This window comes from Dunckerocampus dactyliophorus, chromosome 20 (assembly GCF_027744805.1).
Source record: "Dunckerocampus dactyliophorus isolate RoL2022-P2 chromosome 20, RoL_Ddac_1.1, whole genome shotgun sequence".
NCBI classification, from domain to species: Eukaryota; Metazoa; Chordata; class Actinopteri; order Syngnathiformes; family Syngnathidae; genus Dunckerocampus; species Dunckerocampus dactyliophorus.
In genome coordinates, this window is record NC_072838.1 from 11,107,187 (window position 1) to 11,121,828 (window position 14,642).

Genomic DNA, 14,642 nt, shown 5'->3' on the forward strand with positions numbered 1-14,642 from the left:
CGGCTAGGCGTTAGCCCCGCAGGTAAACACACTGCCTGTCATGGGAGAGGAAAGACGCCACTCAGTCTCAGTGTTTCCAGAAAGGTTGTCTGCTATAAGTGGCACTCGACCTGGGATTACACGGCTAACACGACGCTAATACGATGAGCTTGGGACAGTCGTACTGTCAATACTGCGCTGGAATTAGCTCTCCGTAGGAAATGTAGATAGTATATATATAATGAGTGACATCCACTATCAGAGAAATCGTACATCCCACCAGGTGAGCTGGGTGTTGACTTGTTTGGGCGGCTAGCAGCACTGACCACATGAATGTTGTGTCAATTCTTAACTGCATACTTGTCTACTACCTGTAAGAAATGTTGTGTCACTTCTTTTCACTTTAGGTTGTCACAAAGCTGTCGGTTTGCATGTTTTAATGTGGTGTTAAGCAGCTTGTCAGACAAACAAGTAGCACAACACAAGCTGGTTTCAGTTAAGGATGTGATTGTAAGGTCCACTCCATTGCTGCTATGTGACTAGTCTCATTTTTTTCAAGTGACCCGATAAATTTGAATTATTCTGGGGTTGTCACATGGGATGTTGTCAAATGATTCGAAAAGGTTGAAAAAAAAACCCGTCATATTTTAAGACAAAGCTTTGTTTTATTAGTCATTAATATCAAGGTTTCAGCATTTTCCCTTCACATTGTGTCTTTTTGCTCTATTTTTCCACATTTTATTTTAATTTAAACATTGTGCAACAGGCCAATAAAACACTGATAACTAATAGTGTTGAGTATTTCCCAGGATGAATACGTCACCATAAGTCACTGTGTGAATTTGTCTTGGAGATTAATAAGTATCTATCTATAAAAATAGGCAAGGCAACACTTGTTTTTTGGGGGGGGGCTTCATTCATGCATTCATTCTTTTTCTACGCCACTTTTCCTCATTGGGTCGCAGGGGTATGCTGGAGCCTATCCCAGCTAACTGGGGCCAGAGGCGGGGTACACCAGCCAATCTAAGGGCACATATTGACAAACAACACATTCATGCACGTATTCGCTTGAGTAATAGTCAGCATGCCTTGCTGGCTAGGACAAGGAAGCTACTTTACGTATTGGTTTATTTGACTGGGACAGTGTACATTAATTTGCATTGCTGCAAATGCACCGGAATTAGCCAAAAGGCTGTTTTTCATCTCTTGTCTTGTCCCTGGACGGATGTTAAAAATTGTCTCCCTAAAAGAACAGTAAAAGGATTATAAAGGGAACAATGCAAATATAAAAGATTAGTAAAAAATAGATGCAACTATACAAACCCAGTTAAAAGATACGGTGTATCTTTATACAATATTGACCATGGTGCAAACGGATGAAAATGACCAACAAATTTTCAAAATACTGGAACATACGTCAAGTCAACAGACAGTTAAGAACAGTGATTACATGCATGGTGTGTTATGAACCAGTTTTTAAGATATTTTTTAGTGTATTAACTCTGAAGTTCTCTGATGTTCTGAGGTACAGAGTTCCACTCCTGTGCACCTGTGATTGACAAGGCACTCTGACTAACAGCGCTTTTCCGTAGAGGAGCAATACAGTCTCCTCGGACCGCCCCTTGCGTTACTCTCTGAGAGATGTTCGTTATGTTTACAAATTGACTGAGAGGAGGAGATGACTGGCCATGGATGATTTTGTACATCAGACAAAGGTTTGAATGCTTGATTATGTTGTCCTAACTTAAAAGGTGTTTTTGCAGTGAAGACATCTTAATTGTTTTTTATTCAGTATTTTCATTGACCGTTTGTATAGTGATTCTCTCGGTTTTAGTTTTGTTTTGCTTGCTTGTGACCAGGTTAAGAGAGTAGGTTAAATGTGGCAGGACCATAGCATGCATGAACACCTTAGCCGCCTGCAGTGATAGGTGTGATCTCATGTACCGGAAAATTTGAAATATTATATTTGACACGATTACCAACCTTTTTGATCTGAGACTTAAATGATAGTTGAGAGTGTATAAGGACACCAAGATGAATTCTGACACAACTTAAATCTTTCCCCCATTCACGTAGTTATCCCGTCTGATTATTTACAATGTTAGACTTAGAAAAGAACATAGCACCTTGCCATGGCTGGCATGCCTTGGAGTGGACCTGTTGGTCATCATGCCAACAACAGTGCAGCTTGAGTCCTCAGCGATTTTATTTTTATTTTTTTGTATAGCCCTGCTGGCTATCATTTCTGCTCTTTGTCTTTGTATTGGGTTGACTTTCCTATTTTGTATTGTGGTTGCCTCCTTTTCTGTTTTTGCTTTGGTCCATTTGCTCAAATGTCTAAGCGAGCCTTTATTTTCCTACTCAGAAGGGACTTTCTCATGTTTAGTCCATCCACAGTTTCTAACGTGACCTGCTAGTTTTCAGACACAATCAGGCAAATGACACAGAGGTGAATGAAAATGTAACACCCTTGGCAAAGGTAATAAAAGATGAATTAAGGTGATAAAGTCTCTTCTTGGCTGCTCTCCAGAAGTTTAGCTTAAGTACACATTTAGCCCCTGTAACAAGGCTTTGGTTGCGACTGCAGTGTTGGTTTTGTCATTACTTTGTGCATTTATGCATAAATAATCCTCTTCAGTGATTTTTTTCGGCCTGTGCTTGGTCGACTTCGTATCTTTAAAGGTGGCTAGACTGCCTGTGTCTGCCACCACCCACTGGTGTGTGTATATGTGAAAGGATTTCCTCATGAGAGGGTGCATGCTAGATACATCTGCATCGTGTGCAATTAAGGCAACATGAGCTCACTGATTTTTTATTTTTTTTCACGCCCAAGGGGACCAGCTGTGCGTGCTCTTGGATACACATTTTATATTGATTAGCTATCATCTCAGCCCACAAGTCTGTCATTTGAGGAGCTGTTTAAAGTGCCTTTTCAAACATGTTTATGATAACATTTCATCACAGCGGCTCATCAGGCCTTTGAGTCCTCTGTGAATCTACTGGCCTGATCACCCATTTAGAGCTCTTCTCTTGCTTAGTAAGTACCATGTGTTTGCGTTGCAGCTGCCTGTTTTTAGCAGAAGACCAGCACGCTTTGCACTGCTATTGCTCGATGGACAGTGATTTTGCGATCACTTGTTGACTTTGTCAGTCCCTTAACTGTCCATCTTACACTTGGTCTGCATGCCACCTTGAACACATCAGCCTCCTTCCATCCGTCCAAGGAATTAATCAACCTGCCAGACAAACTGAGCAGTCAACCACCCGTCAGACTGAGCCACAGTGTGTGTGCACAGAGAAGTTACAGAGATAACATATAGGTGGCTTGCGGTTCCACAACATGACCCAGTTGGAAAAGTCATGCTTGATGTGGATATCGTACTATCGTACTTGAGTGTTGTGGTCTTGCAGGTACCCGCCACAGTCGAGGTTGTTGTTCAGTTCATTTCCAAGTCAGTGTGAGCCTGTCTTTGGTTTGCTCTAGTTGCATTCACAGACGATAGTCATTTCTAAATCATGTGGTGATAACAAACATTTTGCGAACACATTGCACAAATGTGGGTTCTCGCTAACACAAGGGTGTCCAAAGTGCGGCCCATGGGCCACCCCATTTTTTGTTTTGTTTTATTGGCCCACGGTACATTGTAAAAATATAATTTAACAAGAGAAAACTAACGAGGAAAAAGAATGTTAAGGAAATAACATAATATTGTTAGGGAAGATAATGTAATTTTAGTAACATAGAGTTGAAATATTAAAGAAAAAATGGTATTTTAAAAGTTGTAATATTATGAGAAGCAAATAAAACAAAATAAAGTTGTAATCTTTGGAAAATTAGGTTCGAGGAAAAAAGCTATAATATTATGGGAATAAAGTCAAAATATTATGGGAATGTCATAATATTACCAACATTTTTTAAATATTTGGAAAATTTAAAAATTAAAAAAAACAGCAAAAATGGGGTGAAAAAAAAGATGAAAAGACCAAAGTTCATACTAATAAAATGCTTTTTCACCTATATCACAAAGCTGAGATGCAATTAAATATATACTTCTTAGCATCCACTAGGGGTGTCGCAAGATCTCGTGTCACAGGATCTTGAGAGAAACATGACAAGATTTGTCATTCTAAAAAAAACTCGTGGGCACTGAGCCTGGGACGATAATAAGTTAATGAATCACACAATAAATGGAAAAAGAACTAATTTTGCCGGCCATTTGTGTATTTTTCAGTACCCTGGCACATTCCATACAACAACGGCATCAATAGAGTGAGCTCTTTTGTCAGTCATACATACGTCCTTTTGTCTCGATTGGTCCACTTCTGGTCAGATTTCTGTGATGAAGAACGTAGTTCTGCTTAGTTGCTGGGGACTGTTAAGTAAAGAGTTTGGCTTCTAAAAACAATATGCGTTCAAAAGATTTCCATAACAAAGATGCCTTCTCAAAAACTCAAACCTCACAAAACGCTGTCACCTGTGCGTTCATGTGAATGTGACAAAGACACTCGCATCTTCTTCACGGAAATCTGACCAGAACTGGACTTAGGTGACCAAGTGGGGGTAAGTCGCTGTTATTGGGCTCATGTCAAAAAATCCGAACTATCCCTTTTAAAGCAATGTTAAAATCTCATTTTGTCTCGATCTCTCAGAACCAAACTTGTGTATCTTCTTGTCTTGTCTAGTGTCTTGTGACACCCCTAATACCTTGGTTTAGAAAATATCAAAGTGGCCCTTGCAGCTTTTAATTTTTTATTATGTGGCTGTTGCTGGAAAAAGTTTGGACACCCTTGTCTAACAAGTACAACATGAATGCCAACTGTGGAGCACAAAGTGTGTTTTCTGCACGGTACCCTGTGATAAAGGCTTCCTGAAATTGTCAGATGCTGTGTGATAGATGACACAGGAATGAGAGCACATGTCAACATGGACGTGTGCTAGGGGGCCCCTCTCAGCTCAGGCTGAGAATGTGACCCAGACTACATTCAGAGGTGGTCTGAGTCATCACATCTCAGTATGTCCTGTGTCCATTCACACCTCTTGCTTGTGATTTAATCTTTGTGAATGCACAGTAATGGCAGTTGGGATGTGGGAGTGAGTCATCTACAAATGTGAATGCAACCTGACAATATTTTGCTCTTGGCTTCCACTCTGTGCATAATGATGTTCCGGGTGGATTAGGGATGACCAGTCATCCCTGTGACTCTGCAGCATTAACTGAATTTCCCACAGGTCACTTTTAATGGTCTAAGGCTAACATGCCGCCTAATGACCACACTGATCAGGGCTGCAGCCACCCATGAGATTTTCTCGTGTCAGGGTTGAACTGAGTTATGCTTCTCTTTGTAGCAGTACTTTTTTACAATTTAGATCACACCAAGAGAGAAGAACTGGCCACTCTCGTACTTTCAAGTTTTTACAGTGAGTCATGTGAGAGAAGGAGAATCCATTATACAATTTATATTAGATAAGAACCCATCTGTTATCTTGTCTTGCTCTTTAATGGTCTTTTATATTTCACCAACTTTGTTTGTAACATATGAGTGCTCAAACTGCCTCAATAATTGAATGGCAAGTTCTGCCACAACATGCTCCGCAAGGATGGTGGGCATGTGGCAAACATTCTGCTTGGAAAACACTGTTATTGACTAGAGGAACACAATGTAAGGTTGATTTGGTTCCAAATTGTGAGACTTGACTTTGGTTGTGCGTTTTCGTGTGCCTCGTGTTAAGAACCGAGTCATCGTTTATCAGATGTTCATCTTTGTGTTCTGCACAAGTCTTGGGTGTTAATCAGTGGAGCAGATGGTTCATGTTTTAAACCCAGTGTAAGCTGTGATGACTCACACTGTTGGTTATCATCTCGCTTACAGAGCCAAGCATCGGCGCTCTCCTAGCCTCATCATGCAGCGCCACCCATAGACTCCACACTCACTGCCACACCGTTGATGTCAGGCGGGGCTCGTGTTACACATTTCTCTCTCTTAAGGACCCATCTACGCCATAAAAAAAATACACAAATTGCTCACAAAATTAATTTGTGAGTACACCGGCTCCATCAAATTCAGTATGTACAGTTTATTAGTCTGTTGATATATGTGCTCAAAGAGTATGTGTATCATGAGTATCACATTTCACCCAAGTCTTATTTTAACCACACGAAATGCATAGTCGATGCTTTCTGTTGCGCTGTCACATGCCACCATGTAGTGGTGATAATGTAGCCGTGGTGAGTCCAGTCAATGCTGAAAGCTTCTGGTCATTGCCAAAGGAGGCCCCTTTTGGGGCTTCCTCGTGGCTGATATGTAAACAATGTAATTGTTGATGTGTTACTACTAGTGGTAGTCACTCATGGAAGTTGATACCAAGGTTGTTAGTTACTTTACTGTTGGTGAAATGAAAACTACACCATACTTTGTTGCTTTTTTTAATGTGTCTTTTGTGGTTAAGCAAGGACTGTTAAAGTTTGAGGGAGGACTTCACTGATTCTATGTTTTTGCCGTTCCCAAGATTCTTCAGTAGACTTTACCAATGTGACTTTTAGTCAGCTATGAGTCTTTTAAGAGCTCTTGCCTAGCCTGTTTGAGCACTTTCTACACCCTAGACATACCTTTTTATAGGTTCTTAGTATTGTTTGTTGCGCCCGTTCTAGAATGATTTCAAATACAAATCTGTTCTCTTTGTCAGATTTAAAGCCAAATATGAGTGCATTTTTCTGCTTTATTGCCCAGGTGTGCACTCTGACAGGCCGTAGCGTGTCTAGTGAGAGATGGGCTGTTCAAGGTAAAGTCAGGGTCAGGTCCTTAAAGGGGTTTTGCATTGTACTGTCTTATTAGTAAGCATGTCAAAAGTTTCATTTTAAGGTCTGACTGGAAAGTAGACCTTATCAGTTCCATCTTTGGCTTGAGATCCATTATGGTCACCCGTTGTTGCACTGACAGTGTAAACAGGAGCAACTCGTGTTGTTAATATCAGCACTGACGGAAACGCTGTAGCTCATGCCAGAAATAAGATCAAGATATTGTGCGGTTTTAGGAGCTTAAGGGGCAACTTTACACTATACTTTTATTTGTGGTGGAAATTGGGATTTGCACCCTGAGTGGTGAACTGGCTATTCCAGTATTTTGGAGTTGATGGCAGCAAGTTTAATGGCTGTCTTCTGACTGTCCACAGCTGCAAAATAATGTGTCAGTATCGGCGTCTGGCTCCGTCTGTGGTGTTGCTTATCTAAGAACCTCAACTATGAATGTAGGGCAGCTGAAGATCATCACCGCTGATCATCACGTCTGCCAGCGGCTCAGTGTGATGCCGAGCTCATCAGCGGTGTGCCATGGGTTGCATTTACATTTACATTTACTTACAAGTTTACTTGGGAGGAACATTGCATGTTAATGAACATTTCTCTACATAGTGCATTGAAATGTATAACATACCAGATTCTAGGCTGAGGCTAATTTCCATCCGTAGTCCCTTAAAGGGATACTTCTGATTTTTTTTTTTATATCAAGTTGTATGACATCCCCATCAACAGTGTAGTGCATCAGCGATGACTTACCACCTACTTCGTCCCATGGGTCGAGTTCTGGTTGGATTTCGGTGATGAGGAACGTACTTCCACGTAGTTGGTGGGGCCACTTAAGTAGAGTTTGGTTGAAAGAGTTTGGCGGATGAAGATTCGAGCGTCGCAGCCATCTTCATCACATACACAAGATTGGACAGGCGATAGCACGCAGTGATACGACGAAAGAGAAAAGTTAATGCTGAGCAATTTGTGAGGTCAGATTTTTTTCGAGGAGGCATTTTTGTGATGCAAATGTATTAATTACTCTTTTGAACGCATATGGTTTGGAGAAGCCAAGCTCTTAAGTGGCCCCAGCAACTAACCAGAACTACGTTCCTCTTGACTGAAATGCAACCAAGTGCACTACACTGCTGATGGAGATGGCCTACAACTTCATGTCAAAAAAATCAGAACAGGAAATGTGAATGTTTACTTTGCAAGTTGATTTCGGTGTGCGCCCCCAATTTTAAAAAGTTAGGGTCCACTGTGCTCAGATTAAAAAATGTTAAATCTGGAGCCCTGCATAGCATACCAACATCAAAGGCGTTTAACACTTCAATTCAAGAAAAAGAATATAAGAAATGGAAAGAAGTTACATTTTTTCAATGGAGACCCATTGAATTTTCCATGGAGCCACTCAATTTACAACTTGTGTGTCAGAGACTTACTACATTGAAAACCTATCTACATCACTGGACATCACAAGCTGGCCTTTCCTCTGATGTGAATTGTTAGTGGTGGTGAAAAGGCACTTGAGGCTTCCTGCTGTTGTTATTGCATAATGACATGCCCGCTGTGGGATTACATTTAAAGATAGCTAGAAACCAGACTAGTTTGTTGAAAAAGATTGCACTCCATACATGCTTGCTGAATGTGAGACACTCGTTTCCTGCGTTGACAATAAAAGGAACCATACAGGAAGTGACTCATAAATATGCATAATCGCACCCTCACAAAGCTTTGTTTGATATCCTTTCAACCAGAGCAATACATCATCATCTTTCATGTTAAATAATAGACGCCTTTCCTGATCTTCAAATCATTTTCGACGTCGAAGAGAGCCATTGATAGGAAGTACAGCCAAGGCCATTTGGTAAATAATATTTGGCTAGCATATTTGCTATAGTACCCAGCCTAGTGCTGAGCTAAGTAAGTGTTGACTCGTAGTTGACCTGCTTATGACGTGCTAGGCGGCTCATGTGTTATCTGTCGTAGTGTGCAAATAATAATCCAAAGGGTTGTCTTTGTTTGCAGCGTCACACATTTGTTCATCTCCACCAAGATGAATGTGCACAAAGTCCCTCAGATACTGTACACCAGAAGTGGGACAAACTGTGTGTTTTTCAAGTTTCAAGTAAGTCTCAGGCCTTTAATCTCAAGTCTTGAGTCAAGTCTCAAGTAAAGACGTGCAAGCCCTGTTAAGTCTCAAGGCAAACAAGACAGGGCAAGTCCGAAGTCATAGGCTAGAAGTTTTCGAGTCCTTACAAGTCATAAGCACTGTTTAGTGTGTCTCAAATAAAATTACCTTTAACAATGGAACAATTACATTTTGGAAATACAGTGAAATGTTTTTAAAGTGTTTTATTTTTTAAGTAAAATAAGACCAGCGAGGCAAGAAACTGGGGGGGGGGGGGGGGAAGAGTCCATACATAGCATTCAGGATTTAGTCAGCGCAGACATGTAATCCACACGTTTGTTCTGAAACCTGATTGGACAGTAATAGATGCATTCAATGAGACTGACTCAAAGTGAAAATGTTGGAAATTATGTAAAGATCACGTTAGTTGAATGCAGTTCGCTACATCGCTGTTGGAATATCGCTCATCACTCTATCGTGGTTTTTCAAATTGATTAATTAATGATTGTTGTTTCTCTGTTGACTATGGGCCAGTATTAGTAAAAAAAAAAAAAAATCGAAATACAAGCTATATGTAGTATTCTGGGCACTATGTGTCAGTAATGACACAAAACATTGTTGAGACATGACATTACATCACATTACCATCACACTGTGTTGTCAGCCATGGCATGTCCGACATGATAGAGTGAAAAGTTCTCCAATTCTCTCTTAACGTGCCATATTGCCACATGTACTGTACAGTGGTGTGAAAAAGTGTTCACCCCCTACCTGATTTATTTTTTTGCATGTTTATCACACTTAAATGTTTCAAGTCATCAAACAAATATTAGTCAATGACAACACAACTGAACACAAAATTATATTTTTTTTTTGGGCTTATTTTGTCTTTACTCCCCACTCCCCTTGAAACCCTTAATTCTAGAATACTGTAAATAAATTGGAGGCTAACCTCCACAGGCATCTCCTGTCGCACGGCGTAGCAAAGGGGTGTGTGGCTCAAAGCTAACAGCTGCTCCCGAGTGTAAACAATGGAGCCGTGAATGAATGCATCTCCCACAACAAGCAAGAAGCAAGCATCCATAGCTGCACACTTGCTTAAGTGGTTATGGCACAAAAGACAATAAAGCACTTTTAAACACTAAATATGCCACGGAAAATACGGAGCTGCTGTTACTAGCTGCCAGTCACCATGGCGGCGCCATCTTGAAACATGAGACCTCCGCATCAAATCCAGTCTATATCGATATGAACGATATGCTTGTTTGTGATATTGTGCATAAAAGAAATAATCGATGTGTTAAACATACATATATCGATATACCATGCTTTAAAAAGCCCGACCTTCCAATTCTGATTTTGGCAGAGTCAGATTTATTTTTTAAATAACTGACAGCATACACCTTCAACATTCCAATCTTATTTTGTTGAAGGACATTCAATCCCTCTGAAACAACATAAACTCGTTGTTGCTGCTGCACATCAAGTAGTTCTCTCAAATATAAATGAAAAGTTAAAAAAATTGATGTCCAAACGACTAAATTATTTCTGTTTTCTCCATCCTGGCCAGGCTTTGTTTGCAAGCGTTCAAGGGCACTGCGCAACTCATAATGTGGAAGCACAATTTGCTATAAATAACCTCAAAACCTGTGAATTCAACCTAAATGACATGGTGTCTTTGAACGCAACCTCTCATTGCTCACAATAACCTGGGTAAAATGCCATTATTAAAGAGTCTAGTGTTAGGCAAATAGATTTTCAGACGTGTAGTAACTTTTAGTTTCATTTGAATTTTCAGTTCATTTGGAGCTTTATATACTGTGTGTGTGTGTGTGTGTGTGTGTGTGTGTGTGTATGTATGTATGTATGTATGTATATATATCAAAGCCATATAATCGTGTCCAGACATTTACCTTTCTGTATTAAAAATAGCATATTTCTGACTTTGAAAATGATGATTAATTTATGTGAAAACTGATTTCTCTTGTTAAAAATTCTGATCATTTGACAATCCTATTTTATTATGTAATTGTGTGTTGTTGTTTTTTTCTCTCTTTAGGCCAGTCTGTCCTTTTGGGGATGGGGGGGTCTCGGAGTCGTGCTGTTCCTCATCACTTTCGGACCCTTTGCCATATTCTACCTGGCTTTTTATATCCTCTGCTTCATTGGAGGGTGAGTAGTCACAAATATTGTATCATGTGAGACAGTCGTCTCACTCCCAACTTTTTAATTACTCCTACTACTTTAACCAGGGGCTTTGCGGTCACTCTGCTGTATGGGAAGATCAACTCAGAGAAACACTTGGAGAAGTGCGAGCACTCTTATTTGCCCCCTACACAAATCGGTATTTTGAAGGTATAGAGCGCGCAACTTCAAAACAAACTTGTTAAGTGTTTGTTTTGACTTTCTGCTCCTGATCATTTTCTGTCTCTTTCGGTCAGACGTTGGATGAGATGAAGCTGGAGATGAAACCTATAAAGATAGACAGACGACTGACTGGCTCCAGTTTCATAGATGAACCTCTGCAACAGGTGTGTGTTGTGTGGTTATGTCACAATGATAACAGTGCAATAGCATAACCACCGCAACTATAGCGTCTGGATGAGAAGCTTAATGACTCTGCAGACTCAAGGGAGGCTTTTTGGGACACTTTGTGGCTGGTCAGCAGATCCACATCTGCAACGTTTATCACCATGTGATCTCTTGATAGCTTCTGTGTTTGTCCACATTTTGTTGTTGCTTTCATTGCTGTCAGATGACTTATACTGTGCTTTATATGTGCTGTGCTTTATTTTCCCATTCAAATCTGACAAAAGCAATGGGAGACCAACTCGTCGTGCAGCCATAATGTTTTTATTCATATCCAATGCTGTTTGTATGTATGTAGAATTGCAATCAAAACATTCATGTTCGCATGTTAACCTCCGTCAAACAGCGCGATCAGCAACCTTAAGTGCAGACACAGCAATTCGTAACGCAGATGACACTGGCTGTGGAGGCTTCCATCATTGCAATGCACATGAATCATTTAAGCAGCATTTACAACGTGGGATCTTACGGTGCAAAACAACTCCGGGAAAGAAATGTGCTGTTTTGAAAGAAAGTCCCACTGACTCGTGTTGCTGTCATTGTCTGCCACTTTTGAGTTATTGCATTTCATAAACGGGGGTAGTCCTTTCCCTTAAAAACTGCCTTTTAAGTCATTGAAAGCTGTTATTATAGTACTTCCAATGTACTCATGTGTGATTACACTTTCCCAGTATTGCTACTGTACGCCTTAGCGGGAACTGGCTAAAATGGCCTTTATATATACAGTATATTCCCACCTGTTGCTCAGCATGTGCTTACATGCCTGCAACTTCCTTTACGTGGACAAAGATGGGAAAAAAAACACTTTTTAGGGTTTATGGATGTTTAATAATGATAATGGAAAATTGAGTAATGATGATATATTTTTTTCATTGTACCATCAGGTGATCCAGTTTGCTTTGAGAGATTATATCCAGTACTGGTATTACACTCTGAGCGAGGATGAATCTTTCTTATTGGAGATCAGACAAACGCTGCAGAACGCCCTCGTCCAGTTCTCCACACGGTATGACAATAATGCTCAGTTTTGAGAGCTAATTGTAGCTTAATGTATCCATTAGGGATGGGTGTTGTTTACATTTCAACCCATACTGGTACAAAATCGGTAGTTTTGAAGCATACAAATTGTGTCCAAACTATTACTTTTTATTTTTATGAATTTTTGTGATATGCAAGTTGAACAGAATAGTAATTTAAGTCCTTCAATAATAATTTAAATATTTTAAATAAAGTCACCATTTTAAAATGAAATCCACAACAAATTGTCATAAATATCACAACAAAACCAGCAGCATTACAGAACACAGGGAATGTGCTTGACCTGCTTGTGTTTTGATGTTGATGCTCAGATGTTTGTGAACGCGCCTCACTCGCCGTGACCATGATTGATAGAGGAAGTGCTGTGTTGCTGTTGTGACCACTGCTACAGCAGTGTTAGAACTGAGCACTGGTGTTGGCGTTTTAAGGTCTGCTATGTGGTTTAAAAAGATTACAAGTCTTTTGTGTTCCACTGTTGAGAATTACATGACATTACATGCACAGTCTGGTTGCTACCTTTAACGCCAGCACCGGTTTCAATACCCATCTCTACCCATGGTTCATGGTCCATGAACCATGAACCATGAACCATCTCTAGCAAAAAATCTGGTATGGCTGTGGTTGAAGCTTGTATTATTAGCTATTTTGTATGTTCCTGTTTCTTGTACGTGTGAAGGTCCAAAGAAGTGGACTGGCAGCCTTACTTCACCACCCGCCTGGTGGACGACTTTGCCACCCATTTGCGTGTCTTTCGTAAAGCTCAGGATCGTCTTCCAGACAGAGAGGATAAACAAAGTAAATGCCCCCACGGCGCAGCAATGCATGCATGACACATTGTGAGAAGTGGCTTTGACGGACAGTAACAATATTATTGTTTGAATAGGGGACATAACGGAGGAGCTGATTGACTCATTCTTTGAGGCCGAAGTGGAGATGGAAAGGAAGATTTGTCGAGACGTAGTGTGCACTTCTCATAAGGATGAAGAAGGTGAACAAAGTCACATCTGTGTCTGCACACCCACTTTGTGGAACAGAACTTGTTGGACAAATGTTGGGATTTGTGTGTAGGTTTCCTTCGAGACTTGTGTGAGTTGCTTCTGTATCTGTTACTACCTCCTGGAGACTTCCACAACAAGAATATGCGATACTTTTTAAGAGTGAGTGCACATCAGAAAGTCTCTGCAAAAGGGCAGTGTTTTCACTTCACCCGATGTGCTTTATTAGGAGGTATTGGCACGTGGTGTCCTCCTTCCTCTCGTTAACCAGCTGAGCGACCCAGACTACATCAACCAGTTTGTCATTTGGATGGTACGATTTGGACCCTTTTGCATTGCAGTGATTGTATTTAAGCATCTCACAGCGTACATGAAATATAGGCACCATTGTGTCTTTTGACAGTGAATCAGTGTGTGTCTTTGTAGATCCGGGACTCCAGCTGTAACTATGAAGCCTTTATGAACATCCTGAAGCTGACAGACAAGCCTGCTGAGTTGGAGGCCGTGAAGGACAAGGTGATGGAGGAGCTGCAGTACCTGCGCTCACTGGACACAGCAGGAGATGGTGAGTCATTATCATTCGCGGCTAGATAAACACCCAGCTGTACGCTCGCTTCTTGTAATATCTGTCTTTGTTGTGCTTTAGACATCAATGTGATCAAGAACCAGATAAACAGTCTTCTGTTTGTGAAGAAGGTGTGTGAAACCAGGATCCAGAGACTACAGTCTGGCAAGGTAAGGACCTATACAGTCCAGTGGAACCTCAGCAAAACGCTTTTTCATTCTAGTCCATTACAAACTTAACTTTAAACAATGGATGTTTAAAGCTGTATATTTGTTCACTACTTGCTCTTTATTGTCTTTGGAGTTTTCTTGAATTCATTAGTGTTTCTCACCTATCAACGCGCTGGCATCTTGTAACTTTTTTGCACTAGCATTTAATTTTGGGGAAAAAAAACAACTTGCCGATTCCTCTAACACTCAGAAATACAGAGTGCGCCTGAATGCCTCATCAGCGAACAGCAGACTGTTCTTATGAGGAGGAAGGAAGGAGACAGAGTTGTTTATCATTCTGTGTGAGGTCTATGAACAAAAACGCCACCCACACACACATAATAAGGGTGA

At 40.6% G+C, this 14,642-nt stretch overlaps 1 protein-coding gene across 2 annotated transcripts in view; it reads left to right on the forward strand.

Annotated features, from left to right (window-relative positions):
- The window catches only part of snx13 (sorting nexin 13), a 22,627-nt gene continuing 7,985 nt past the window's right edge, over nt 1-14,642 (forward strand). Inside the window, exons 1-11 of one of the 2 annotated variants that reach the window (XM_054763333.1) lie at nt 1-262; nt 10,955-11,067; nt 11,148-11,250; nt 11,337-11,426; nt 12,369-12,490; nt 13,199-13,317; nt 13,406-13,510; nt 13,591-13,679; nt 13,747-13,830; nt 13,944-14,082; nt 14,164-14,252. In XM_054763333.1, the coding sequence (XP_054619308.1) occupies nt 221-262; nt 10,955-11,067; nt 11,148-11,250; nt 11,337-11,426; nt 12,369-12,490; nt 13,199-13,317; nt 13,406-13,510; nt 13,591-13,679; nt 13,747-13,830; nt 13,944-14,082; nt 14,164-14,252 (1,095 nt within the window). In that variant the 5' untranslated portion in view covers nt 1-220. The remainder of the gene's footprint in view (nt 263-10,954; nt 11,068-11,147; nt 11,251-11,336; nt 11,427-12,368; nt 12,491-13,198; nt 13,318-13,405; nt 13,511-13,590; nt 13,680-13,746; nt 13,831-13,943; nt 14,083-14,163; nt 14,253-14,642) is intronic. The other variant, XM_054763334.1, reaches the window with a different exon arrangement.